This window comes from Microcaecilia unicolor, chromosome 3 (genome assembly GCF_901765095.1).
Source record: "Microcaecilia unicolor chromosome 3, aMicUni1.1, whole genome shotgun sequence".
NCBI classification, from domain to species: domain Eukaryota; kingdom Metazoa; phylum Chordata; class Amphibia; order Gymnophiona; family Siphonopidae; genus Microcaecilia; species Microcaecilia unicolor.
In genome coordinates this window covers 51,973,200-51,999,708 of record NC_044033.1, presented here as the reverse complement: position 1 = coordinate 51,999,708, position 26,509 = coordinate 51,973,200, and the positions used below count along the sequence as shown (strand labels likewise).

At 45.4% G+C, this 26,509-nt stretch overlaps 1 protein-coding gene across 1 annotated transcript in view; it reads right to left on the bottom strand.

Moving 5' to 3' along the window:
* Positions 1-26,509, bottom strand: part of MRPS5 (mitochondrial ribosomal protein S5) — an 89,471-nt gene that overhangs the window by 47,821 nt on the left and 15,141 nt on the right. Inside the window, exons 4-5 of the mRNA XM_030195916.1 lie at positions 7,955-8,188; positions 7,069-7,103 (exon numbers count right to left, since the gene is read on the bottom strand). Coding sequence (XP_030051776.1) covers positions 7,069-7,103; positions 7,955-8,188 — 269 coding nt within the window. The remainder of the gene's footprint in view (positions 1-7,068; positions 7,104-7,954; positions 8,189-26,509) is intronic.

Below are 26,509 nucleotides of genomic sequence, written 5' to 3'. Positions count from 1 at the left end.
GCCCTCATTTCCTGTTTCCAGAAGGGCGGGACCAGAGGCAGAGCTGAGAGAGAAGGGAAGGCAGGCTAAAGCGCTGTGCCTGCTTGCCTGTCACTGCTGCCGCCAGACCCCGAGGTAAGAACTTTTAAAATCTGGGTGGCATGCAGGAAGGCGAGGGGCAGGCGGAGGACTGGGAAATGAGGGGGGGCAACGCAGGTCGGGCTAGCACTCGGAGAGGGAGGGAGGGGGCGATTCTCCTGCGATTCTATCCTCACCTCCAACGTTCTGTGGCTGGTTGGTGTTGGCTTCCCTTCCCTCTCACTGATCCACCCTCTGATGTCATCACGTTTAGGCGCGAAGGCGGACCAATGAGAATTGTGTTACAAACCCAGGTATCCAGACGTAGAACATTGGAGGTGCAAATCATTATATAGGATAGGATATGAAAAGATTCCCCTGGATTTTAAATGAGTTTCTAGTAAGAATACAATCTGACCATATTCCTGCTTACAATACATCCATATCTTCTGCTAATTTTATGGAAACCATTGTGTAACCTGGACAAATTCAGAGGCTAGTTCACTCTCACTGTTTCCTCAGGGAACAAATTTAAGCCACTGCCCAAAGCAAACAAGCAGCTGCCACTACAACTACTACAACAACAACAAAACATCTTCCTCACTTGTGGCATAACAAGCAGAACTAAAGATGCCACTGCTAGTTCCCAGCAATATGAACATAAAACATTAGGCAGCTTCCAGAATGTCCTTGGGGGAGAAAAAAAAAAAGCTATCGTTAAATAGTAGCAACTAAAATAATAACAGAACTTTCCATTGTCAGAGACTTTCAAATATGTAGTCCTCTAACAAGTGCATAATCTCTCTATATAAAAGGCACCACCAACGTTCTAAATGAAGCCTCCAGCCGGAAGTGTGAAGGGGGAGAGATATCCGGTTTCCCCATGAGTGTCTGCCCCGCCCTCGCTCTCTCTGTAACACAAACAGTGAAGGAAAACACAGCAAAGCACGAAATCAAATCGCTCTCTCTGTAACAGTGAAGGACTCAGAGGGGGGAGGGGAGAGAGGCCAGAAGCCCTCACTATCTCTGTAACACAAACACAGCAGGAAACTTAACACTGAAGGACTCGACTCTGAGGGGGGAGGGGACAGAGAGCAGAGGGGACAGACAGCACAGGGGAAGGGAGAGAGGGCAGGGACACACACACTCCCACATGCACACAGAAGAAAACCTTGCTAGCCCCCGTTTCATTTGCATCAGAAACGGGGCTTTTTTACTAGTATTATTATAAAACAAATGATGGGAGATCACATCAAATATGGTCACATATTCTAACAACCATACAGAAGTGACTTATAATATAAAGGGAAAAAAATCTTCTCTAAAGATAGGTAAAATATTATTGCACATAACTACCAGAAAAAAAAAGACTATGTATGATCACCCCAATATTAAACACTACTTATTTTAAGAAGCATCAAAGAAAGGCTGAAGGTGAAATCCAAGTAGTACTAGATCAATACAATCACACAATTCTTCAAAGCAAACACCATTTGCTGCTCCCGAGCTCACATATCAATGGTCAAATGAAATAATGACAGAATATTTTGCACAGATAGGAATGGTCCATCGGTCAGCAATCGCCATGGGTCCTAGAGCTGCAATTAAACTAGGGATGCATAGACATCAAGAATATGTCTCTCCTCACCCTTGACATCAACATCAATAAAGGCCATTGGAACTGGTCATCTTCTGATTTCTGCTTTAAGAGGAAGGATAGTCATCAACCTCATAGGCACTGAGAGATCGTGATACTGTTCTGTCAAGTGGGGGCTGAGATGCATATACATTGTGCCTCTTCAAAACACGTCACACACATCGATATACCGTCATCAGTACCTTCTGAGCATCCTTGGCATGGAGAACATTCCTCCTATATAGCAATGGAGAGGGTATACCAGCCTACATAGATCCAAAGCTCTGTTTCCAATATACCCCAAGTAATTCAGGACATGGCTACTTCTACTGTGATGCTCACACCTTTGTCAATGACAGCTTTCTTGAACAAGATGGAGGAAAAGATGAAACACCTTCTGCTTCAACACTATTGATGTCAAGACCAGAGGTGATGCAAACGATCCTCGAAACCCATGCACTGCCTGCAGGAAATACTTCAACACCAAGGTCTCAAACAGGCTCAAAGTCAATGTTGGCCACATCACTGTTAATTTCTAATGCAATGGGAAAAAAAGCTACACCAGCACATTGCAGATCCTTGGAACCTTAATATCCTTGGTCAAGGCCTGACCGTGAGGTCAGTAGATTGAGACAGGCAGACACTTGAACTTTCTCCTATGGAGTATTTTTATGAGTTTGATTCAGAGGATTTCTGGGAGTTCAAACAACAAGACATCTTTTCTGCAGAGGGATCCCCAGGTCATCCTTCATATCCTGTCCCCACCTTTTCAGAGACATGTCCCCTGCCAGCAGAACTCTTGTTCATCAAGTTTGTCAGGGAGATGGCTCAGGCCATCCCATTTAAGTTAGAGATGGAAAAAGGAAACTAGGGCAGAAACCCTAGGTATCCTATAATTCCTCAACTCCACAGAAGTACATGCCCCAGAGAACTGGTAGGATGCTGTATGGGAGGCTAACATAGCATTATTGAATAATTTTCACCCAAAAGACTTCAATGTTCAGGTTTCCAGGGGACTCGTATTAAATCCCAATAAATCAAAGATCCTTCTCTTTACCCACCAGTCTACCTTAACACTAGCAGCACCTATTGAACTTTGCTCCATTCCAGTTCCTTTAGTTCAAAATGCAAAAATACTAGGAGTCATATTTGACACCGCACCGTCTTCTGTCCCACAGATTTCTGCTGTAGTGAAACGTTTCTTTGATAAAGTGAAGATACTTACCTGTAGCAAGTATTCTCCGAGGACAGCAGGCTTTATATTCTCACAAGTGGGTGACACCAATCCGCGTCGCCCGGTCAGGTCCAGGTAAAGTACTTCAGATCGCAGAAATTCAGTGGCTCAAAAGGAGAATTCATTATCTGAGTGAGAACGACGTTCAGATCCCATGGCACTGGTGGAAGTTTGACAGGGAGCTCTGACAAAAGCAAAGCTCTCACGAAGTGAACAACTAGAGGCTATCCAGAGATGAGCTTACATTCTGCATTTTGATGACAAGCACTAATTGCACTAAGGTGAACTCTTACAGAGTTGGTCTTGAAACCAGACTCTGATAAGTGTAGAAAGTATTCAAGCAGGGTCTGTGTAGGGCAAGTAAGGGGATCTAAAGCCTTGCTCTCACACCAGATGGCAAGCCTCGTCCATTTAAAAGAGTAACACCTCATTTTTCCTAGAAGCCAGCAAAAACATGGGAGACACCCTCCAAGAGACCCAAGGAAGCAAATTCTAAGCTCTCAACATCTAAGCTGTGAGAGCCAGAGACTGGAGGCTGGGACGTAGACGTTGACCCCTTGTTCTGAGTAACGAGAGTCGGAAAACAATCTCCACCGTTCTTCAGAGGATAACTCCAGAAAAAGAGGGAACCATCTCTGCCGCAGCCAGTACAGCTTGATCAGATTCATGGTTCTGTAGTCTTGATTATCAACAAAGCTTTCCCCACTAGAATTATTGGAGAAAACGCGTACAGAAGACCTGCCACCCAACTGAGAAGGAAGGAATTTGATGCTAGTCTGTCGTAGGCCTGAAGCCCGGAACAGAACTGAGGGACCCTGTAAATTCATAGCAATACACCATTACTTCAAAAAGAGCACTGGTTATGTTCCCTGGACTTAGGACGCTTATACTCATTATTTATATAGATAAGTCTAAGTTACAGGAACTGAGAAGATTTGTCATAGGGAAATACTATCATCAATTTTGCATACTGCCCTTTGGTTTTGGGTCAGCTCCTCACATGTTTACAGAATGCCTCGTGGACATAGCAGCAAATCTATGTAAACAGGGAGTGCATGTATTTTCCTAGTTGGATGACTGGCTAGTAAAGCACATATGAGAAGGAGCAGAAGGAACAATGCGCTTACCAATTCTGGTGCTGGAGTTACTAGGGTTCATAATAAATTATCCCAAATCTACACTATTTCCAACTCATCAACTGGAATTCATAACAGCCCTGCTAGACACAACCTGAGTATCATCTTTTCTTCCATAACAATGATAGCTGCCTTAGTATCCATAGTGGTATCAGCTGGACAGATGATGAAGATGTGAGCCATATGGCATACACATTGCATATAATACCCATGGCAGGTCTCAATTTGAGACAAACCCAATGGATGTTATTCACAGTTGATTCAGGCCACTGGGAATTTGAGAACTAATGGAGGCTCATTTTTGAATGAGAAAAACATCCAAAAAGTGGCTTCAAAGGCAGATGGGATTATTTCTCACAGAAAAATATCCAAAGCATATAATCAAAGAAAAGAAAACAAAATGGTCTAAATCGATAGTATGCTTAGATCAGGACGTCTCCATAGGCGGGAAAAAAATGTACAGAATTAGACCAGATATAAAAGCAGCTAGAGTACAAGCAAAGCTGTCTTTAGACCCATTTGCGAATTTGTGGAGTTGGAGAGAAGAGGAATTGCTAGTTTGAGAGAAAGTTGAGAGTTGATGAGTGCTGTGTTACCGTTTCTCGGTTTGCCCTAGTCTGAGCCTCTTCACCCTTACAGTCCCTGACTTGCCTCCTATGTGTCTCACCTTCTCAACTTTCCAGGGGGGGGGGGGGGGGGGGGGGGAAGGGGGCATCCAGTACAGTTCCTGCTCTTTATTCTCTGCAGATGGCTCTGGCCTGGAGCCTACACTATTCCCCTGGCCTATGCCATGTTGATCCCAAACTGAGGCTATTTGCTCCTATGGGCAAGCTCCCATGCTGTTTAGTACCTGACTGTTTGCAATTGTAATAAAATAAACATGTGTCTAATGGTTCCTTTGACTCCTACCTCATGTATGTATCCCCCACAGTTGAACATGGTTGATTTCCCTCCTCACCAATGTATACTATTGCTGTAAAAATGTTAATATATAAATATGACGCTGCTGTTTGCAAGTCTTTCAAGGTATTCATCCATGTTGCTTGTGGGTAAGGAAGCATGCAGAACAGAGATTAAAAAATAGTCTAGGCACTGCCTATGCATATCCGCTGGTTGAAACCAGGTGGATTGCTAGTGCAAGACAATATACCTTTAATGTGCACAGCTCTACAGTGTGTGCCAAAAAGGTGTGGGCTGCAGGGTCAGGGGGGTTTATGGGGCTGGTCTCTTGATGCAAGCTGTAAGGAACAAACAGGAAAATGCCTCGAATAGGCTAACTGTGACCCACATCAGTACATGTGGCCCTCTACCTGGCCACAGCAGGACACCTATATTTCTTTATTAGGATTTATACCTAGGACCTTTGGCACAGAACACCTGTAATGCAACCCAGATTCCAGACTCCAGCATGCAGCTGAACTTGGGGACCCACATGCCCGTTGGCTGCCAAAGCTTCTGTCACATACCATGCAGCCCAATCAACCTAATATTTGCCGATACCACATATATGGTGGCAGCATAGGTATTGTAGCAAATGTTGATGCTCCCACCCTCATCCTGGGGCACAGACAGCTATACAGTTCTATGGTGAGGCAGGTGGTCAGTCTGCCCCATACTGTGACCTGCTTTGTATTGTACCAACAGTAAGGGCTCATCTCCTTTAAAGCTTCAACATTCCAGACCTTCCTCAAATCCCCAGGGTGACACTGGCTGAGCTGATGGGTGTAGGGTATTTAGAAGTGGATCTCCCCCCCCCCCCCCCCAAAAGCAGAGTGAAGAAGCCAGTTATTGACTGGCTGGCACACCCTGTTGGGGATGAGCAGGGCCAGGGAGCTGTCTGGAAACATGTGCATGCAGCGGCAAATTCCTTGCACATGTCTGACAGGTGTCTCAAACATCTCCTCGCCAACAGAGGGCCTGCACTGCCCCCAGGTCCTGGCAGGCCAGTAGGTGGCCTGGAGCTTCTGCTTGGGAAAGACTCCGCACCGTGATGGCCTACAGCCATGACCTGGCACAAGGGAGTGGTAAGAGAGACTGCAGACCTGTGTTTCCCCCACTCCCTGTTCTGCAGTCTCCCTTTCCTACAGGCTTGCCTAGTAGTGTTGGCACCACACCAACCACTAGTCTTGCATTTCAAGGTATCCACACATATTGGACAAAGTAGAGAGACAGACCTTTGCATGCAAAATGATTACAAAAAAGTTGACTATAAATCATTTCTAACTACAGCAACACTTTTAGACAGAATCAAAGGCTTGAAACCCAAGACCAACTTGAACTTCCAGTATCTTCTACTACTACTACTATTTAGCATTTCTATAGCGCTACAAGGCGTACGCAGCGCTGCACAAACATAGAAGAAAGACAGTCCCTGCTCAAAGAGCTAACAATCTAATAGACAAAAATAAAGTAAGCAAATCAAATCAATTAATGTGTACAGGAAGGAGGAGAGGAGGGTAGGTGGAGGCGAGTGGTTACAAGTGGTTACGAGTCAAAAGCAATGTTAAAGAGGTGGGCTTTCAGTCTAGATTTAAAGGTGGCCAGGGATGAGGCAAGACGTAGGGGCTCAAGAAGTTTATTCCAGGCGTTTATTCCAGCATCACATAGCTCAAACTTGTGGTGAACGATTCACGGCGGAGAAGCAGGGAACCTGCAGCAAGAATCTGTTTCCTTCCAAAGAGAAGGTAGTTGGCAGGCCAGGTTCACACCCATAGGATGTGATTGGACTAGATTGCTGTATTACGTTATCAAACCAATTAACAAAAAAAATATCCTACATGTCAAATGTTTACCTTCTGAATTAGTGAAAAAATATTTAGCTATGTTATAAAAATGAGGGAATTACTTAAAACCCAAATCATTCTATTTGATCTGGAAATGCAATTTTGTTCCTGCTTTGCTCATTAAAATAATTTCTATAACAAAAAATGAATATAATAAAATGTGTACAGAAAAGATATTAATACTGTTGGCTCAAAGAAACTTGCTGTTGATCGGACACTTACTTCAATTACTCTGGAATCAAACTCCTCATATGTTTCTGTTGAGAGAAAAGCAGCAGCTTATTACAATGAACATCCCACATAAATATCTACAGTTAATTAAAAGTTTTAAAACTAAAAACTCCACACAGAACTAATACAGTCTTTTTGCAATACACAAGTACATGAATCCAGAAAATTACCTGTGTGGCTCTTCTCATTATTTCTCTTTTTCCCCAATAATCTTAAAAAAATTTGGTATCAAATTGGTTATTTAAATGACAATTTTAAGTGTGTATTAGTGAATATGAGGATTTATCCTCAGTCAGAATACAACTCATGAACCCCTGACATATCCTGAAAATTTAGTGTGCACTGCATAAAAACCTGAAATGTCATTCACTAGTACAACTATGTGCACATATTTGTGGACTAATCAGATTAAAGTAAAAGCCCCCGTCAGAATTCTCCAACACAATCTTCTTTTCAAAATCTCTTTGCCTTCCATATCAGCGCATTTGACTTGCCATTCCTTATGCTGTTTTCTATTATTTTCAGTTGGATCCTTTTTCCATTTTCTGAAATATCTTCTTTTAGCTCTAACAGCTTCCTTCACCTCACTTCTTAACCATGCTGGTTGTCGTTTGACCTTCCTTCCTCCTATTTTAATACATGGAATATATCTGGTTTGGGCTTCCAGGATGGTATTTTGAATAGCATCCAAGCTTGATGTACATTTTTGGCCTTTGCAGCTGCTCCTCTAAATCTGTTTTGCTACCATTCTCCTCATTTTATCATAGTCTCCTTTTTGAAAGTTCAATGCTAATGCTGTGATTATCTAAGAAGGAAAACATAAGATTAGGAAACAAAACAAATTCATTAGAAATCAGATGACTTTTAATAGCCTTACCTCTGTTAGGACCAGGATCAGGGGGTCCAAGACTGATACCACCCCAGGAGCTCCCAGTCCATCCTCTTTCTCGTTTCACTTTCGTCTTCCTTTTCTTTTCCCACTCATCCCTCTGCCTAAGCATTTCGGCACGGATCTCCTCCTGTTGTGCTTGGTCTCGTTTACCAATTGCCTGGATTGTTCCACTTTTCACAACGGGAGCATTTAGCCCAGGCCAAAGGAATCCAGAACGTCCTTCAAAGTAACAAGAAAATAAATACAAAACCATTTAATCAGCTTTCAGTACCAATATACCTGGTGATCAGTTTAAACATCTGGTGGGCAAACAGGGGGTAGGTTTTATAAAAGGGCACCAAAAGTTAGGTGCCAGAAATATGGGCACTAAGTGCTAATTTTTTAATGGGCACCTAAAAGACAGCAGTTACACAAGTGATAGTTTTCTGAAACTTAGAACATAAGTGTTGCTATACTGGGACAGTCACAAAGGTCCATCAAGCCCAGCATTCTGTTTCCAACAGTGGCCAATCCTTGTTACAAGTACCTGGCAAGATCCTAAAACAGTACAATGCATATTATGCTGCTTATCCTAGAAATAAGCAGTGGATTTTCCCCAAGTTCATCTTAATGATGACTTATAAATCATTCTTTTAGGAAGCAATCCAAACCTTTTTTAAACCCTGCTAAGCTAAATGCTTTTACTACATTCTCTGGCAAAGAATTCCAGAGTTTAATTACAAGTTGAGAGAAGAAATATTTTCTCCAATTTGTTTTGAATTTACTACTTTGAAGCTTCATTGTGTGTCCCCTAGTTCTAGTATTTTTGGAAAGAGTAAACAAGCGATTCATGTCCACCCATTCTATTTCACTCATTACTTTATAGACCTCTATCATCTCTCCCCTCAGCTCTTTTTCTCCAATTTGAAAAGCCCTAGCCACTTCAGCTTTTCCTCATAGGGAAGTCGTCCCATCCCCTTTACATATTCGTCATCCTTTGCGGTATCTCTTCTAATTCCACTATATCTTTTTTGAGATGTGGTGACCAGAATTGCACACAGTATTCGAGGTGTGGTCGCACCATGGAGCAATACAAAGGTATTATAACATTGTGACAAAACAGTGGGTTTTAAACTTGTAAACTGTATTGATTATTTCTTGAAGTATATTTCCCCTGGTTTGGCCAGCAGGTGGTGCATGTTTATGTTTAAAACCCTTTAGTGTCCAATGTTCCCATCAATCTGTTCCCATATGGCTTATTACGGGAACATTGGACACTAAAGGGTTAAAGCTTTTACAGAGAAATGACTGTTTTTTTTCTTTAGTCTAACACAGATAGGAAATGAGATGCAGTATGCTTTTGAAAACTTGTTGTTCTGGGCTCTGATTGGCCCAGGAGCTCAATTCATCTAGGATGTACTGCCTTTTTTCCCCCCAGTCTTAGCCAGGGAGAAGAGAGAAATATCTCTTTGTTGAGGCCCTGTAACCAGTTATATTTGATAACTTGTGAGCAGCTATATGTCCTGATCTCCCCAGATACTATTTAGATAGCATACAAATGTTTAGTGTTATAATTTAGCCATATTTTAGTTACCTGTTATTATGTTGCTGATTGCACCTTTTCTGTTCATTGTTCTAATTTTTCATGACAATAAAAATTTCTAGTTTATTGCCTCTGCTTGTCTGGACTGACTAAGAATCCTTCTGGTTTGTGTGTTTTCTAGGAACTGTGGGACCACTAGGAGTGTGGCCCCAATAACCTACGAATCACTGGGGACAATTTGAGAGCAGGAGACTTGCCCAGGAGGTTGGGACCCAATCGGTGGGAGGAGGATGCTAGTGTACAGCACAAGCAGCAGGTGCAGGCAGATCCGAGCTGTGCTAGGGATAGACCCTCTAAGTGGTCGTGGGGTAGCCCTAGGCAGGAGGCTAGGTGTTTTGTGACAAACATCCTCATTTTTGTTTTCCATTCCTTTACTAATAATACTTAACATTCTAATTGCTTTCTTGGCCGCCGCAGCATACTAAGGTGAAATTAGATCTTACCTGCTAATTTTCTTTCCTCTAGACCCTCCAGACCGGTCAAGACGCGTGGGTTATGTCCTCCTACCAGCAGAGGGAGACTGAGAAAACACTAAGCTTTTGAAGCCTGTATATATAACCTGTGCAGAACCTCCACTAGCCAGTATACCCCTGACAAAGCAGAGAAACAAAAAACACTAACAACAACTAGCAACCCTGTACGTGGTCACAGTAAACTGCAAAAACAAGAAACATCTTCCGCTTGCTCTTACGGAAACATGTTCCTTTGCCTTTGATAAAACAGTTGGGCTTCTACAGGTGGACTATCAAAGAAGAGCCCCACCTGTCCCGGACTCCTATCACAAAACAGAAATAAACAGTCTGCAATTAGAGAAACAACAATTTACAGCAGCCAAGAATTATCCAACAAACACACCTCCTGGCCTCCAATACAGACAGGGCGGGCTCTTGACCGGTCTGGAGGGTCTAGAGGAAAGAAAATTAGCAGGTAAGATCTAATTTCACCTTCCTCAGCGACCCTCCAGACCGGTCAAGACGCGTGGGACGTACCAGAGCAGTAACTAACTTATGGGAGGGACCTACTAAGGCCAGAGGTCAAAATTGCTGCCCCAAAGCGCACCTCGTCCTTTGCATGCACAGGAATCCTATAATGCTTCACAAAGGAATGCAACGAAAACCAAACCGCAGCCCGACAAATATCTAACAGAGAAATCATACTATTCTCCGCCCACGAGGCTGCCACTCCCCTAGTGGAATGAGCAGACCAGCCCCTAGGCACCACAGGACCCTTCACCAAGTAAGCAGATGCAACCGCCTCCTTCAACCACCGTGCTATGGTCACCTTAGGAGCCGCTGCACCCTTCTTTGGGCCACCATGAAGAACGAACAAACGGTCAGAGGCTCTGAAGTCCTGAGTTCCAGAGAGATAACAACTCAAAACTCTCCTGACATCCAGCTTGGCAATACCACGCTGCTCCGAATCTCCAGCCATATCACCCAACACTGGCAGAGAGATGACCTGATTAACATGGAACTCGGAAACCACCTTGGGCAAAAAAGGAAAGCACCGTCCGCAACGAAACCTTTCCCTCAGAAAGGACAAAAATGGTTCCCTAAAAGACAAAGCCTGAAGCTCTGAAACACTCCGTGCTGAAGTAATCGCCACCAACAAGACCGCCTTTAAAGATAAATCCTTACAAGATGCCGATACCAGAGGCACAAACGGAGGCCTGATCAAAGCATCCAAAACTAGCTTCAAATCCCACGGAGGCACCATCCGTCACTGAGGCGGACGCAGCAACTTAACACCCTTCAAAAAACGCACTACCTCAGGCACAGACGCGAAGGACTTTCACTGAAGCTTCCCACGAAAACATGACAAAGCTGCCACCTGAACCTTCAGTGTAGACAAGGCCAGACCTCTATCAACACCATCGTGCAAAAATTCCAAAACTTCCGCCACCGAAGAGTGAAACGGCCGAACTCGATGGTCTTCACACCAGTGCTCAAAGATTCTCCAAACCCGGACATACGCCAAGGAAGTGGATCGTCTACGGCAACTCAACATCGTAGCAAAGCCACTGGACGAAAGCCCCTTCTTCAACTTGTGCCGCTCAAGAGCCAAGCCATAAGCGAAAACCGAGCCGGATCCGGCATGATTATCGGGCCTTGACACAGAACTGATCCCAACAAAGGCAGGGCCGCTGCCCCTGCCAACCGCACCAGGTCTCCATACCATGGTCGACGCTGCCAATCCGAAGCTACCAGAATCACCCGACCGGAGTGATGTTCGATGCGCTATATTACTCGACCGACTAACAGCCACAGAGGAAACACATACAGTCACTCCCGAAGCCAAGGCAACAGAAGAGTGTCGATTTCCTCCGCTCAAGGGTCTCTTCAGCGACTGAAAAAAAAAAAATCTCTGAACTTGCGCATAGCGAGCCGTTGCCCTAAGATCACCAAAAGTCCCCAGACCGACACAACTCACTGGAACACTGACCGAAGAAAAGACCACTCTCTGGGATCTAGAGTGTGCCTGCTGAGATAATCTGCATCTATGTGACCTACCCCGGCCACATGCGCTGCCAAGAGAGCCTGAAGATGAGTTCAACTGCGCCGCCAAGGCTCTTTGTTCCCCCCTTGACGGTTGACATATGCTACTGCCATGGCATTGTCACAGAGCACTCGGACTGCCTTGTGGCGAACCACCGACGTCAAGGCCTGGAGCGCCACCCGAATGGCCCGAGTTTCCAGCCGGTTGATGGACCACTCTGCTTCTGCCCGAGACCACCGGCCTTGAGCTACCTGACTGAGACAATGTGCCCCCCAACCTTGCAGACTGGCATCCGTGACCATTACCAGCCCCTGTGGGGACTCCAACGGCATTCCTTTCCCAAATTGCGCGGACTGAGCCACCAGCGGAGACTGAGACGAGGGGCCACCGACAGCGGACAACACATTTCCAAGTCCTGCGACAGAGGGGACCAACGACTGAGCAGAGCTGACTGTACCTGACGCATGTGCGCCCTGGCCCACGGAACTACCTCTATGGTCGCCGCCATCAGGCCCAGGACCTGACGATAAGTACGGGCCGTCGGCGCCTTCTCTGCAAGGAACCGACGAATCGGACCCTGTAACTTGGAACCAAAAGGCTGCACAAAGGAAAGTGAAGATAAGCTTCCGTCAAATCCAGGGAAGTGAGAAACTCTCCTTTCCTGACCGCACCAGTGACCGACCGCAACGTCTCCATCCGGAAAGAGGGCACCTTGAGTGCCGCATTGACCCTTTTGAGATCTAAAATGTGACGAAAAGTGTCCTCTTTCTTGTGGACCACAAAATAGATCAAATAGCACCCTGAGCGTTGCTGATCTGAAGGAACAGGAACCACGGCTCCCAACGCGAGCAGCCACCGCAGAGTGTCCCCCTCACTGCTGCCCTCTTGCTCCAAGACCGACAGAGGGATTCCAGAAACACTTCGGGAGAACAGCTTTCGAATTCCAGCGCACATCCGCCTCGAAACACCTTGAGAACCCACTGATCTGACCTGATTTGGGCCCAACTCTGGTAAAACAGACTCAGCCGAGCCCCAACATGCACCAGAGCCTGAGCCCGCACACCTTCATTGGGAATTGTGGCCTGAATACTAACCTCCCGCGGAAAAGCCACGCCCTCCGCGACGACTCTCACGAAAGAACTGTGTGCGCTGGAAAAACCGACCCCTAGAGGTCCTACTACTATTAAACATTTCTATAGCACTACTAGACTTATGCAGCGCTGTACAAATTAACATGAAAAGACAGTCCCTGCTCAACAGAGCTTACAATCTAAATTGGACAAACAGACAGCTAGGGGTAGGTCCCACTCGATCTGCCCGGCCTATACCGCTGAGCCTCCCTAAACCGTCCCCGAGAGGAACTAGTTCTGGCCCCTGCCTTGAACCGAAAATCTGGAAGCCATAGAACCTTGGTATCACTAAGACCTCACACTAACTTGTCCAAATCTTCTCCAAAGAGCATAGCTCCCTTAAGTGGCAGAGACCCACAACCATAGCCATATTTTTTGTCTGAAGTAGGCAACAAATCATAAAAGCCTCAGACAAAAAGGATGAACCCATGTCCAAGTCGGCTAACTCCTGACCCCCAGAAGAACCAACATCTACCGAATCATCCAGGAGCTTCTCGGCCCAACGAAAACATGCCCGAGCTACCAGACCCCCACAAACCGAGGCCTGCAGGGCTAGAGCCGACAAAACAAAACTATGCTTGAGAAAAGATCCCAACTTCCTATCCTGAGGATCACGGAGAGCCGTTCCTCCATCAACCGGGATAGCCGTAGCTATAATTACTGCCGTCACTACTGCATCTACCGTGGGAGCCTTAAAGGAATCCCTATCGTCCTGAGGGAGGGGATAAAGCCTCGCCATTGCCTTTGCCACCTTACACGGCAAATCCCATTCCTGACAAATCATCTCCCGGAGATCCTTCTTCATAGGGAAGGATCACGCCTGACGCTGAATGCCCTTCACCAACGGATCCTGGACAGTTTCCCCCAACGCCACCTCAGGACCAAACTGAAGGGTGGACGACACCTGATCTATGAGTTCTGACAGCTCATCTCTATGGAAAATCCGCACTACTGAAGGATCCTCTCCAGGAATCCAACAATCCTGCTCCTGAGAGCCGTCAATTCCATCTGACTCCCCCAGATCACTAAGCGCAGCTTCTGCAGCTACAGGAGAAAAACATTGCCTGTCCTCTGACCACTCTAACCGTGGTCTCTCAGCCAAGACGGAAATAGCCCCCTCTTCCAATTGGGGGGGGGGGGAGGGGGGGTCCCGATCTCCAGGCCTGATACCGCGTCCAGACAAAATCTGGAGGAAAGCCCACCATTCCTGGACCGTCATTAGGCCCTTTTGTGCCAAAAACGGAGGCCGCAGGCCCAAAACCAGCCGGCTCCATGGGCCGCGTCAGACTCAAGATGGCGGCTGTTCCCGCCGAAACTGTTCCCGCTGACAGCGGCCCTGCCTACGCTCCCGCTGACCCGGAGACTCCCGACACCATCGATCCCTCCGCGGTCAAGTCGGGGGGTGCCGCAGCCACCTTTATAGGTGCACCGCAAAGCTACACTGAGCGCCCGCAACATCGGAGGAGCTGGGCCGCCATAAACCACGAGGGAAGGGAAAAGCTGTTCCGCAAACGCGCCAAACCAAAAACTCACTCACACTGCAAAAGCACTGGAGAAAGCGCTGCTCTCTCGTTCCAGCAAGGAATCAAAACCCCCGTTCGGTCCGCTGAAAATAAAGAAATAAATGCCCTTAAAGGCACAGTACTCCAACTCTGGCAGCTGGAAATTGTAAGGCACTCAAGGCTACAATACTGAGAAAGCAGCCGAGGCACAAAGCTGCCAAGCAAAACGAAATAGAATAACTGACCTTAAAGGCACAGTACTCTAATTCTGGCATCTGGAAATTGTAAGGCACTCAAGGCTACAATACTGAGAAAGCAGCCGAGGCACAAAGCTGCCAAGCAAAACGAAATAGAATAACTGACCTTAAAGGCACAGTACTCTAATTCTGGCATCTGGAAATTGTAAGGCACTCAAGGCTACAATACTGAGAAAGCAGCCGAGGCACAAAGCTGGCAAGCAAAATGACATAGAATAACTGACCTTAAAGGCATCGTACTCTAACTCTGGCATCTGGAAATTGTAAGGCACTCAAGGCTACAATACTGAGAAAGCAGCCGAGGCACAAAGCTGCCAAGCCAACAGAAATAGAGAGCAGCACAGGGGGAGGGACCCAAACATAGGTGTAACACCCCAGGGGGAAAAACTGGGCCCACCAGACCCAGGGCCCCAAAGCACTTTTTTATTTATTTATTTTTTTTTTTACACACACGTACAGGGTACTGCAACAGAATAAAGTTTGGAAGGAAAAAATCCTACGACCCAATGACAAACTACCTCACCAGATTATTGGAGACTGCACAGGCTGTCAACTGCTACCTCTGCTGAGACTGAGAAAATACTGGCTAGTGGAGGTTCTGCACAGGTTATATATACAGGCTTCAAAAGCTTAGTGTTTTCTCAGTCTCCCTCTGCTGGTAGGAGGACATAACCCACGCGTCTTGACCGGTCTGGAGGGTCGCTGAGGAAGCAGAGGGTTACGTGTACAACTGCAAGACACACACCTGGCTCACCCATGGGCACATCCCCTTTGTAGTTTCACGCTACAGTATTTAGGTGGTGCTACGTTTAAAGAATAGTGTCTAAGTGCAGTTACACACGTAACTACAAATTAGTGCCAATTAGCACCAATTAACAACTAATGGGCTATTATTTGTACTTCATGCCAATTGCCACCTAATTTAAATAATTAAGTTAGGCATACAACTGGAACTATTCTATAAATTGTGTGCCCACATTTGCACACTAGTTGCGAATTTGGGGGGGGTCTCTCAGTAAGTCGCGGTAGCATTCTTAGCTTGCGGTAGAAATCAGCTGGTGGTAAATGCTGAGATGTCCATTATATTCCTATGGGTGTCTCGGTGTTTACCGCCAGCTGATTTCTACCGTGAGCTAAAAATGCTACCATGGCTTAGTAAAAGACCCTCTTGGTGTCCAGTTTTATAGAAACCAGGAGGCAATGTGCTCGTGAGCAAGTTGTGTATATATACTATATAGAGGCATATTTTCAAAGCACTTAGACTTACAAAGTTACGTGGAGGGGCATTTTTGATATGATGTCTAAGTCTGACTTTAGACGTTTTGTAAAAAATGTCCAAAATCTGAATAGGAAAGAAGTTCATTTTCAAAAAAAGAAAACCGTCTATCTTTTGTTTCAAAAATACTGTTCTAACAAGGTTTGAGCTTTGGACATTTTGCTTTTTGGTCCATTTACAAAAAAAAAAGTCCAATGAAAAACGTAGAAAATCAAACCATTAGGATGTAGGAGAGGCCAGCATTTTTAGTAGACTGGTTTCCCAGACATCCCAGGAGATAAATGGGGCACTGCAGTGGACTTCAAAAACATGCTCCTAGGTACACATCTCACCGTTGCTCCCTTATCTTATCTGCTGAGCCGCCAAAACCCACTGCCCACAACTGTACACCACTACAATTGCCTTTATGTGTGAAGACAGCACCTATATATGGGTACAGTGGGTTTCTGATTAGTTTTGGAGGGCTCACTCCATGGTGCACTGCACTGACCACTACACTACTCTAGGAACCTGTATGCTGCTCTAATAGACATGGCTCTAAAATCCGAGGCTGTCAGAGGCTGCTAAATCATATTTGTATTCACATTTGTGGGGGGTGGGAGGGATCAGTGACCATTGGGGGGGTCACCCCTGATTCCTTCCAGTGGTCACCTGGTCATTTAGGGCACCCTTTTGTGCCTTATTCACTATAAAAACACATCTAGCTCCATAGTAACCTATGGAACTTTTTTTTAAGTCTAAGTGTTTTGAAAATGAGCCCCATAGCCTTATTTTTCAACCAGACTCTCCTCTTTGTTTTACAATTTAGTAATCCAAAAACATACAGTCACTTTTTTTTAGAGATTTGTAATAATATTTCACATAAGTGAGGTGGATAAATTGCACCACATGTTTAAAGTGCAAAATAAACAGGTGTCTCCTGTATTGGCATAAAAGCTACATGTGTACCAGCCTAGATGATCACTGAGATCGGAAAGTCAATACTTTTTTGATGTTGCCTCATATCAAGATCTTAGGGTGGAGGAATATAGAAATAAGAAGATCTATATAGCTGGTACACCTTTTTGGAATGTAATCCCAAAATGGTTGAGAGAGCTTCAGAGCTTGAAGAAATTTAAGAAAAGAAAATCAAAACCTTGTTATTTACTGAAGCCTATAATGAACCTTAATTTGTTCAAGATTACAAGCATAGTTCGTTGAAATGTCTTGGAATTGCAGCATTCAGAAATAATGTATATTGAAGAGTAAATTGTGTGTCTTGAATTTGTTAGTAATATTGTAAAATGTGTACGGATTTTATTATTATGTATGTAATTTTGTAATCCACCTAGAATGTTAGCGATAGTGCAGAATATACATTTTTAAAAATAAATAGATAAATAGCATTATTTCTTGGCAAGGTTATCTTTGGCATATAAGTTTAACATTTCTATAAATAAAAATAAAAGAAAAGAAAAGCGTATTAAATCGATCCAATAATGATAACTGTATATTCTGCTTGTGTATATCTGGCCCATTTTCAAGCTTGATGTTTCATTAGATCATTCCCCATACCAAATTCGGTCTTATTCCAATAAATGTTTAAACAGTTATTTTTCCTCTAGACACTCAGAGGGTCTTTTACTAAGGCGCGCTCACGTTTTTGGCGCGCACTAAAAACGTGAGCGCGCCTTAGTAAAAGACTCAGAGAGCTCATGGAATTAATGTGAACAAAGGTAAAATTATGCCTTACCTGGTGGAGATAGAGATTACAAAGCTGAAGGCAGTGATACCAGACGGCCAGCTCCTCCTTCACCTCAGTACATGTCTCATCAGCAAGCAGAATCAGACAAGAAACCAGGAAGCTTCCTTGCCAACCATACAAAACAGAAACTTGTCAGTCTGACTTAAAAGAAATCACGACTGCGATGGAGTACTCTTCAGTGGTTTCTGTTCGCTTTCCTCTTCTCCTTTGTTTTTTTTTTTTTTTGGAAACTAAAGACCAGGACAAGAACAGATAGGCAAAACAAGCGTGGCTGATAAAAGGGCGGGATCCTGGATTCATCTGCTGCTACTAAAGGAAAGAAAATTATCAGCAGGTAAGGCATAATTTTACCTTCCTTAGCGTATACAGCAGATGAATCCAAGAACTGGTGGGATGTACCAAAGCAATCCCTAAGTAGGGTGGGAAGTCGCCGTTCTCCGAGACAGAACCGCCGCTGCAAAGGCAGCATCTGAATAGAGAAAGCACACCCACTCCGTCCAGAAGTAGATAGCAAACTTGTGAAACGAGCCTAGAATGCCAGCAGCAGGACGCAACCTTTCCAAAAAATCACAAAGTATCTGCAATCCAACAAGAAAAAAAAATCAGATCAGACCAGAGGGTGCCGTCCCACAGCAAGAAGCAGCGACAAAGACAAAGAGTAGATCTGAACGCTGAAAAATATGCAACATCTGCAAACATTGGAAATCCCTCTGAACATCCAGAAGACGAAGTGCAGTGTACTCCGCCTGAAAATCCCCCTCCCGAAAGGAGGGAAGAAAGAGAGGCTGAAAAAGAAAAGCCAAACCACAACCGGAAAAGAAAGAAGGAACCAAAACCAAAGGTCACTCCAGACTCAGCAAATTACAGAAAAAAAAAAACAGCTCGGCATGGCTCTGCTAAAAATTCAGACACTCTGCGTGCCGAAGAATTGGCAACCAAGAACACTGCTTGTAAGCTGCTAAGCAAAGCATTCTGCAAAGGAACAAAAGGAGTCCGAAGCAATGCTCGGTAGACAAGGAGCCCCAAGCTAGACTCGGAGAATACGAACGAAGTTTCAGGGAGAAGAAGATCGCAGCAGCGGAGGAGCAAAGCACTCTGCAAGAAATGCACCACCTCCAAGTGCAAGGCCAGACCATGCCCTTCTGCAACCCATCCTGCAGAAAGAACTCAATCGCTGAGGAACAGACACCCGCAATGAAGACCAAGCATGGGCCGCAACCAGCCTCAAAAAATCCTCAGCACCCAAGAATACGCAGTTGCAGTGGACCATGGACCACATACAAGATCGCAACAGAACAGTAACCATAGCGTCCAAAGAACTCTGTTCCTCAGAGTTGGCCTCTCAAAAAAACCAAGCGAGAGGGCTCATCCACTCAGGAGTGGACCCAGCAGGAAGAGCCCGGAGTCAAGCAGATCTAAAATGAAGGCACCACCAGGAGCCTCACCATATCCGCATACCAAGGGTGCCGTGGTTAATTCAGAGCTACCAGAATGACTCTACCCCGGTGGAGAGTAATCAAAAAAAGTACTCGGACGCAGAGAAAACACTATTGAAGAACGTCCTCTGGCTAAGGAAGCAGTAGAACCAGCCCTGCCGAATCACCCTCTCTCCGATGACAGAAGAAAGAAGGCACCTGAGCGTCCAGCCAGGACGACAGCCGATCTACCTACGGAGCTCTCTACTTGCGGCCATGTTGGAGAAGCACTGGTGCGGAATAACCATTCTGCCGAGACCACAAGATGGCAGAAAAGAGAACTCACTGTAGGAAAAGCCTGAAAAGTGGGCCACGTAGAAAAGGAACACGAGGTCCTCCGCCCACTCCATGGGGGCAACGCGCCCTGATGGCCACAGTCTAACTCAGAGTCCCACTCTGTCAAGGAAGCAGTCACCGCCTCATCTTCTCCGACGGCACAAGCACCGCTTAGCCCGCAACGTCTCCTGAAGTGCTAGAAGACGAACAGCACCAAAAGCAGGTCCAGGCGGGGGAGACAGAACAAACACCGCCTGGCCTGCAATGTGTCCTGAAAGGCTAGAAGACGAACAGCACCAAAGGCAAATCCAGGCGGGAGATCAGCTACACCGTCCCCTGTGCCATCCACCACCCCGGAGATGGAAGGAGGCGGAAAAGGGCTCTCCAGTCCGAGAGACTCGCATCTGTGACCACCACCATCCATTGCGGAGGTGCCAAGGCATCCCTTCCACAGGGAGGAATTGCGAAGTCACCAGTTCATGCGCAGGCGTACCGAGAACAGCCACGGAAGACACTGCTGACACTCCTGGAACACAGGAGACCACCCGTCAAGAAGCAAGAGCTGTAGATGTCATCTATAAAAACCGCCCACAGCACTGCCTCCAAAGTGTCCGCCACAGAGCCCAAGATATGAATGCATAGCCAGGCCCGAGGACTCAGCGCCCTGAGCAGAATGCGCACCCAAATCTGAACCTAGATCTTCCAGTCCCCAGTCAAGAAATAAAATCATACCAGAGCTGTCTGGAATGGGACGAGGTGGCTCATTTGAAGGGTGACCACCCAGCTCAAGGATTCTGAGAAGACCCAGGAAGATAAGTCTCGGATCTCGTCTAGAGCCAGGTGACTCTGATGCTGTCCTTGCATAGAATGCTGCTAAATTGAAGTAGCTCTGAATATAGCTAGCTGTCCAATACAAAGAAAAAGTGCAATAAAAGCCTTAGAGACACTGCAACAAATAGCTAGCTAGAGGTGCCACAGATACAGTGGAGGCTGGAGCTGGAATGCAATAGTTTGATCAGTGTCAGAGAACAAAACTAGAAGAGCAGAGCTGCTGTGGGAAGCAACCACAGCTAACCTTTGGCACTGTAGCCTAGTGTAAACTGTCCCAGCTATGGAAAGAACTGCTTGTCAAGGCAAGCAATATGAGAGACGGAAGTAAAATATGCCCCATAGAAAAGGAGCCGAGGGCCACAGCTTCTAATATGATGCACAAACCAGCCTTAAACATGTGACCTTCAGGCTGAAAGCCAACCATGTTCCAGAAAAAGAAAACTAGATTTGCTGAAACTACTGCACCTGGAGCAAATGCCCCCATGACAACAATGCAGTTCCATGATTACCATGGAGACCAGAGCACTAACATTTCCCACAGAAAGGTGGAGCCAAAGGCACTAAGCCTAGAAACGTAAAGGAGCAAAAGGTGCAGAAAAAACAAGAAAACCTACTGCACCTGGTATTCCCAGATAATCTCCCATCCAAGTAGAAACCAGCCAGGCCCAACCCTGCTGAGCTTCCAAGATCAGAGATCAGGCACACTCAGGGTGGTGTGCTCATAGGCAATGCCTGTACTGCCAGTATAAAAAAAGAGTTTCACAAAGGAAGGAGGGAAACTTCCAAGCTGTTCAAGCAACTGCTCTCAGAGAAAAACTGAGGGGACAGAAAAGTCTGTAAATAAAAACACTAAATAGGCCCTTTCCGCTGCCCAACATACAAGGAGTCCTGCTCTGATGCTGTTCACTGTTTACCACACCAGGAACAGCCTTAGCCAATGCAGGAACTAAAAGAAAATCTAAACTCACCACAGACAGCTAGGCCTATTGCTAACAATGTACCCACTTGGGCAAACATGGCAGCTCAGGTGATTCTTGCTGCCTTTGTGCAGAAAAGGACTGCCCTGAAAAGACTCCCTCAGAATAGAGGAAGACAGGAGAGAAAAGGATCCTACTGCTGAGCTGGAGAGAAAACATCCCCTCTTTGGGGCAGGGTCCATCAGAGAGCCAGACAGGGAACAAGCCAGAAATCCCCTGCCCCAGAGAAGCCCCCAGTGGTGACGTGCATCCTGAAAAAAACAAGGCACATGGTAGGACCATCAGATTCCTTCTGGAAAACTTAGCCCTTTACAACCCATCTGCCCCAGATGGGCATAAAAACTTCCCCAATCACAAAAAGGGCTACTGAGGCCAAACTCTCTTAAGAAGAAAGGTTCAAATTAAGGGTCCCAGAGCAGAGGAGATCCTGCTCAGATTCAGAAGATATAGAAACAGCTTAAAGTAGTTCTGTTCTTCCCTTGGATCCCCTTGCATAGTGGGGGCAGTTTGAGAAAATTTGTGCCACTGCCCCAGCTACATGCAAACAGTTTCTAACTCAACAGTGATTTTGGTAAAGGAAACCAAAGGCTGGAGAAAATAAAGGGGAATCCCCTGTACCAGCAGTCTCTAATGGAACACAAGGTCCATTAGGAGAAGCCACCCCCCCACCGCCCACATCAAGGCCGCAGGGCGGGAAAGGATCAGAGCTGATATCAGGAGAAAAGAGAGGGCCGTGCCAGCAAAAAGGCGCGCGTTCCTGCCATTTTAGCACGGGAAAAGGCTGCTCGGGGAAGGAGAACTTCAGCACTTCCCTCCCCAGCGTTCAAACACGCCACCACACTGAGTCCTGCTGCGGAGCATCTGCTACCGCAGCGGGAACAGCTTTCAAACACTAGCGTCACGCACATTAAAGCACAATACCCCCGTGCTGAAAAGAGAAAGGCAGGGTCTCACCGAACAGCAGGCGTCTCCGGAGGAGAAGCAGAGTCCCACAGACGCAGCAGCCTGCTGCCTAACCGGCACACAGACTGAAAGCACAGCATTAAGACAGGGAAACCCTGTACTGAGTATGCCCCCAAAGTCAGCTCCACCAGCCAGACACCCCTAAACTCAAGTGGCCCACAGGACCCAGGAGTATCCCCAACAGACAAATCCAGGAGCTGCTGAAGCGCCGTCCACCACCTGCTGGAGATAGAGATGTACTGAGGTGAAGGAGGAGCTGGCCGTCTGGTATCACTGCCTTCAGCTTTGTAATCTCTATCTCCACCTGCTGGTAGATGGACACAACCCACCAGTTCTTGGATTCATCTGCTGCATACCCTAAGGAAACTTTGTTACCATGTGTTAACTGCACTGCAGACAACATGCAATCCAATTAATTACACCTTTTGAGGTGGCATCTGCTGCACTAAGAGTTAAATGGGTGGTAACAGCCAGTGTATTTACTTTAAGGTGCAGCTCTGTCCTAAAATGGTGTTTTTCATGTTAAAATGTACTAATTCCTGAATTAAAAGCTAACAGTTAACATGCTGCATTAACTGTTACTATAGAGTATATTGCCTGTGTGGCTTAGTAAACAAGCCCCGAAATGTATTCTAAAGAGCATGAAGAAAAAAAAAGAAAAGCTGGAGGTGATGTGTTGGACTGACCAGAAAGTGAGAGCGGAAATTTATAGCTTCTAGTATGCTATGAAATTTAGGTCTCCACTGAGACCTCTCTTGTCAGTTGCAAGTATTTGATCATGTTAAACTTCAAAAGTCTTCTGTTTCTGGTTTGTTTTTCTCTTTTAGGATCCTGATGATAATGTTAAAATTGATGGAGTGCTCTGGTCTAGAAAAGTGATCTACAATAAAAAAATTCCCTTGATCTCTCTCTGTGGTGTTTGATCTTGGGTCTGTGTAAGCTGATTGTTGTCTAATTTCTAATCTGTTTCACCGGTATAGCATCCCTGTTCATACTTTTTGCACAAAATAATACATATTGTATTAGAAGAAGTGAACTAGTCAACTTTTGTTTTTTCTATGTTGGAAACCAAGCAGTCTTGTGTTATGTGCAGGTATAATTTGCAGTAGTCCAAGGATGTGTGCCATTTTCTTCAGAGTTTCTGTTTCTGGCTTACTTTTACCTAATTTTTGCTTCAGAGTAGGTGGCTACCAGAAGAACAGTAGTACTGACAGAACAGAGAATTTCAGCAACTCATTTTTCATTTTTGAATGGATGTCAAACTAGGTGTGGAGGAGTGGCCTAGTGGTTAGGGTGGTGGACTTTGGTCCTGGGGAACTGAGGAACTGAGTTCGATTCCCACTTCAGGCACAGGCAGCTCCTTGTGACTCTGGGCAAGTCACTTAACCCTTCATTGCCCCATGTAAGCCACATTGAGCCTGCCAAGAGTGGGAAAGCGCGGGGTACAAATGTAACAAAAATAAAAAAAATAAATATACTAATTATTTGGACTGAAGAGATTCTCAAACAGTTCTTAATGTATTCCATCCTTTACTCATATTCAAAATGGATTATTCCACAGAAAGCGAGAACGTTTTGAACACCACAGTTTCTGACAACAATGGCTACCTATAGGAAACCAATAGATGCAGCTACCTTCATTCACAATGACACTTTCTTTCACATACAAAGAAGTCCATCATACATAGCCAACCAATGCAGCAGTGTGGATTTCTTAAAGCAACAAGCTGTGTTCACTGTTGTTGCTGCTACAATGTCAAGCAATTTGAACTGAGAGAGAAAAAATGATGCAACCTGCATCTTGGGCTCCACAGATTATGTAATGAAAATACATGAATCCTAATCATAAAGCTGTATATCACTTCCCTCTACATACACACACAAATATACCCTACTTCTATAATCGTGTATTTTTGTGCTTAGCATGCAAAATTGTGCACACAGGTTACCACGCGACCAATTGTGCACGTAACTTAATTGTTAAATTAAGATTAGTATTAATCATTGGCTGTTATTGTGGTTAACTGGCACCAATTTGCTGTTACGCCACTGCTTAACTCTAGGCTAAGCAACATAAAATCTGTTTTACTGTTCTGGGATCTTGCCAAGTACTTGTGACCTGGACAGGCCACTGTTGGAAACAGGATACTATGTTTGATGAACCTTCGGTCTGTCCCAGTATGGCAATGCTTATGTGCTTAATCGGTATTCTATAACCTTCGCATGTAATTCCTTTAGCATGCAACTGCTATGGAGATGTGGGCATGGGAATGTCAGGAAATGCCCAGCGCTTACGTGCTAAGGTTATAGAATATTATCAGTTATATGCTTGACTGGTTAAAGTTGGGTGCGAGCATTTACATCTGCCAATGAGCTAATATAGGTGCTCACACCAGAGAGGACATGTAGAAGAGATGAGCTGAGGGAGACTAGGTAAGGGGGCACATGATATGGCCTGGGGGTGCAGAACCACTGAGGAAAGTAACAATGAGTGTATGTGTGTGTGTGGAGGGAGGGGGTGGTTATGAGCAGAGAGAGACAGAATGTTGACGGAGGTAAGTTGTGGTAGGAGAGAGTATTGAGGGGGCTGATCTGAGGGGAGAGGAAAGACAGTGTAAGGGTAATTCTCAAAAGGTCACCTAAAATGTAGGAACTGTGGACTTACGCTAGTATTCTATAACAGCAATTATGCATATAATTGTCATATAGAATTTGCGTACTGCACACACCCTTTAGGTACCTAACTCCAGGCAACCTTTTGAAAATTACTCTTCCGCTGTCCCTCCCCCCTCATGTCAATCCCTTCAACACCTTCAATCCCTTCCTACCCCAACTCATCCCCCTTCAATAGTCTCTCCTGAGCTCACACACTCCCTTACAACACACATAGTAACATAGTAGATGACGGCAGAAAAAGACCTGCATGGTCCATCTAGCCTGCCCAAGATAAACTCATATCTTGAATTTGTACCTGTCCTTTTCAGGGCACAGACCGTATAAGTCTGCCCAGCAGTATTTCCCGCCTCCCAACCATCAGTCCCGTCTCCCATCACCGGCTCTAGTACAGACCGTATAAGTCTGCCCTCCCCTATCCTAGCCTCCCAACCACCAACCCCTCTTCCCCCCACCTGCTCCGCCACATGGCGCCTTAAAAAATCGGTGCTAAACAAAAAAAAAATAATACACCTAGGCGTACTCTACAGACTATGCCTAAAGTTAGGCACAGTTTATGGAATATGCCTAGCGCCCATCCATGCAACTATATTTAGCCACTGGCATTTACGCCAAGTAAAACTCAGTGTAAATGGAAATGCCTAAATTAGGAGTGGAGCGGGTGTATTCTGTAACAGCACACATAGTTTTTAGAAACACCCATGACCCGCACATTCCCTACCCATGGCCGCACCCTTTTCCAATCTGTGTCTTAGAATTTACATGCATCACTTTACAGAATACACTTAGTTGTGCACATATATTCTAATTAATGCTAATTAGTGTCAATAATTGCTTAAGTGGCAGTTATCAGCACTGATTGGCTTATTAAGATAATTCAATTCAAACTAGAGCTTATATACCGCTAAAATCTCCTTTTCAGGGTTCAGTGCGGTTTACAATTACTACTACTACTACTTAACATTTCTAGAGCGCTACTAGGGTTACGCAGCGCTGTACAATTTAACAAAGAGACAGTCCCTGCTCAAAGAGCTTACAATCTAATAGACAACGGTCGGTCCGATAGGGGCAGTCAAATTGGGGCAGTCTCGATTCACTGAACGGTAAGGGTTAGGTGCCGAACGCAGCATTGAAGAGGTGGGTTTTAAGCAAAGACTTGAAGACGGGCAGGGAGGGGGCTTGGCGTAAGGGCTCAATTAGATTACATTGGATAGAACATTGCATTAGAAGGATAGCAGGCGATCATAAGAAGAGGAAGAGATCTGGTCATAAGGAATCAATAGCAGTTCTGGAGGTTTCATGAGAGTGGTGCAAGGTGGATCAGGAGTCAGTTATAGGGAAGAGAAAAGTTTTCAGCT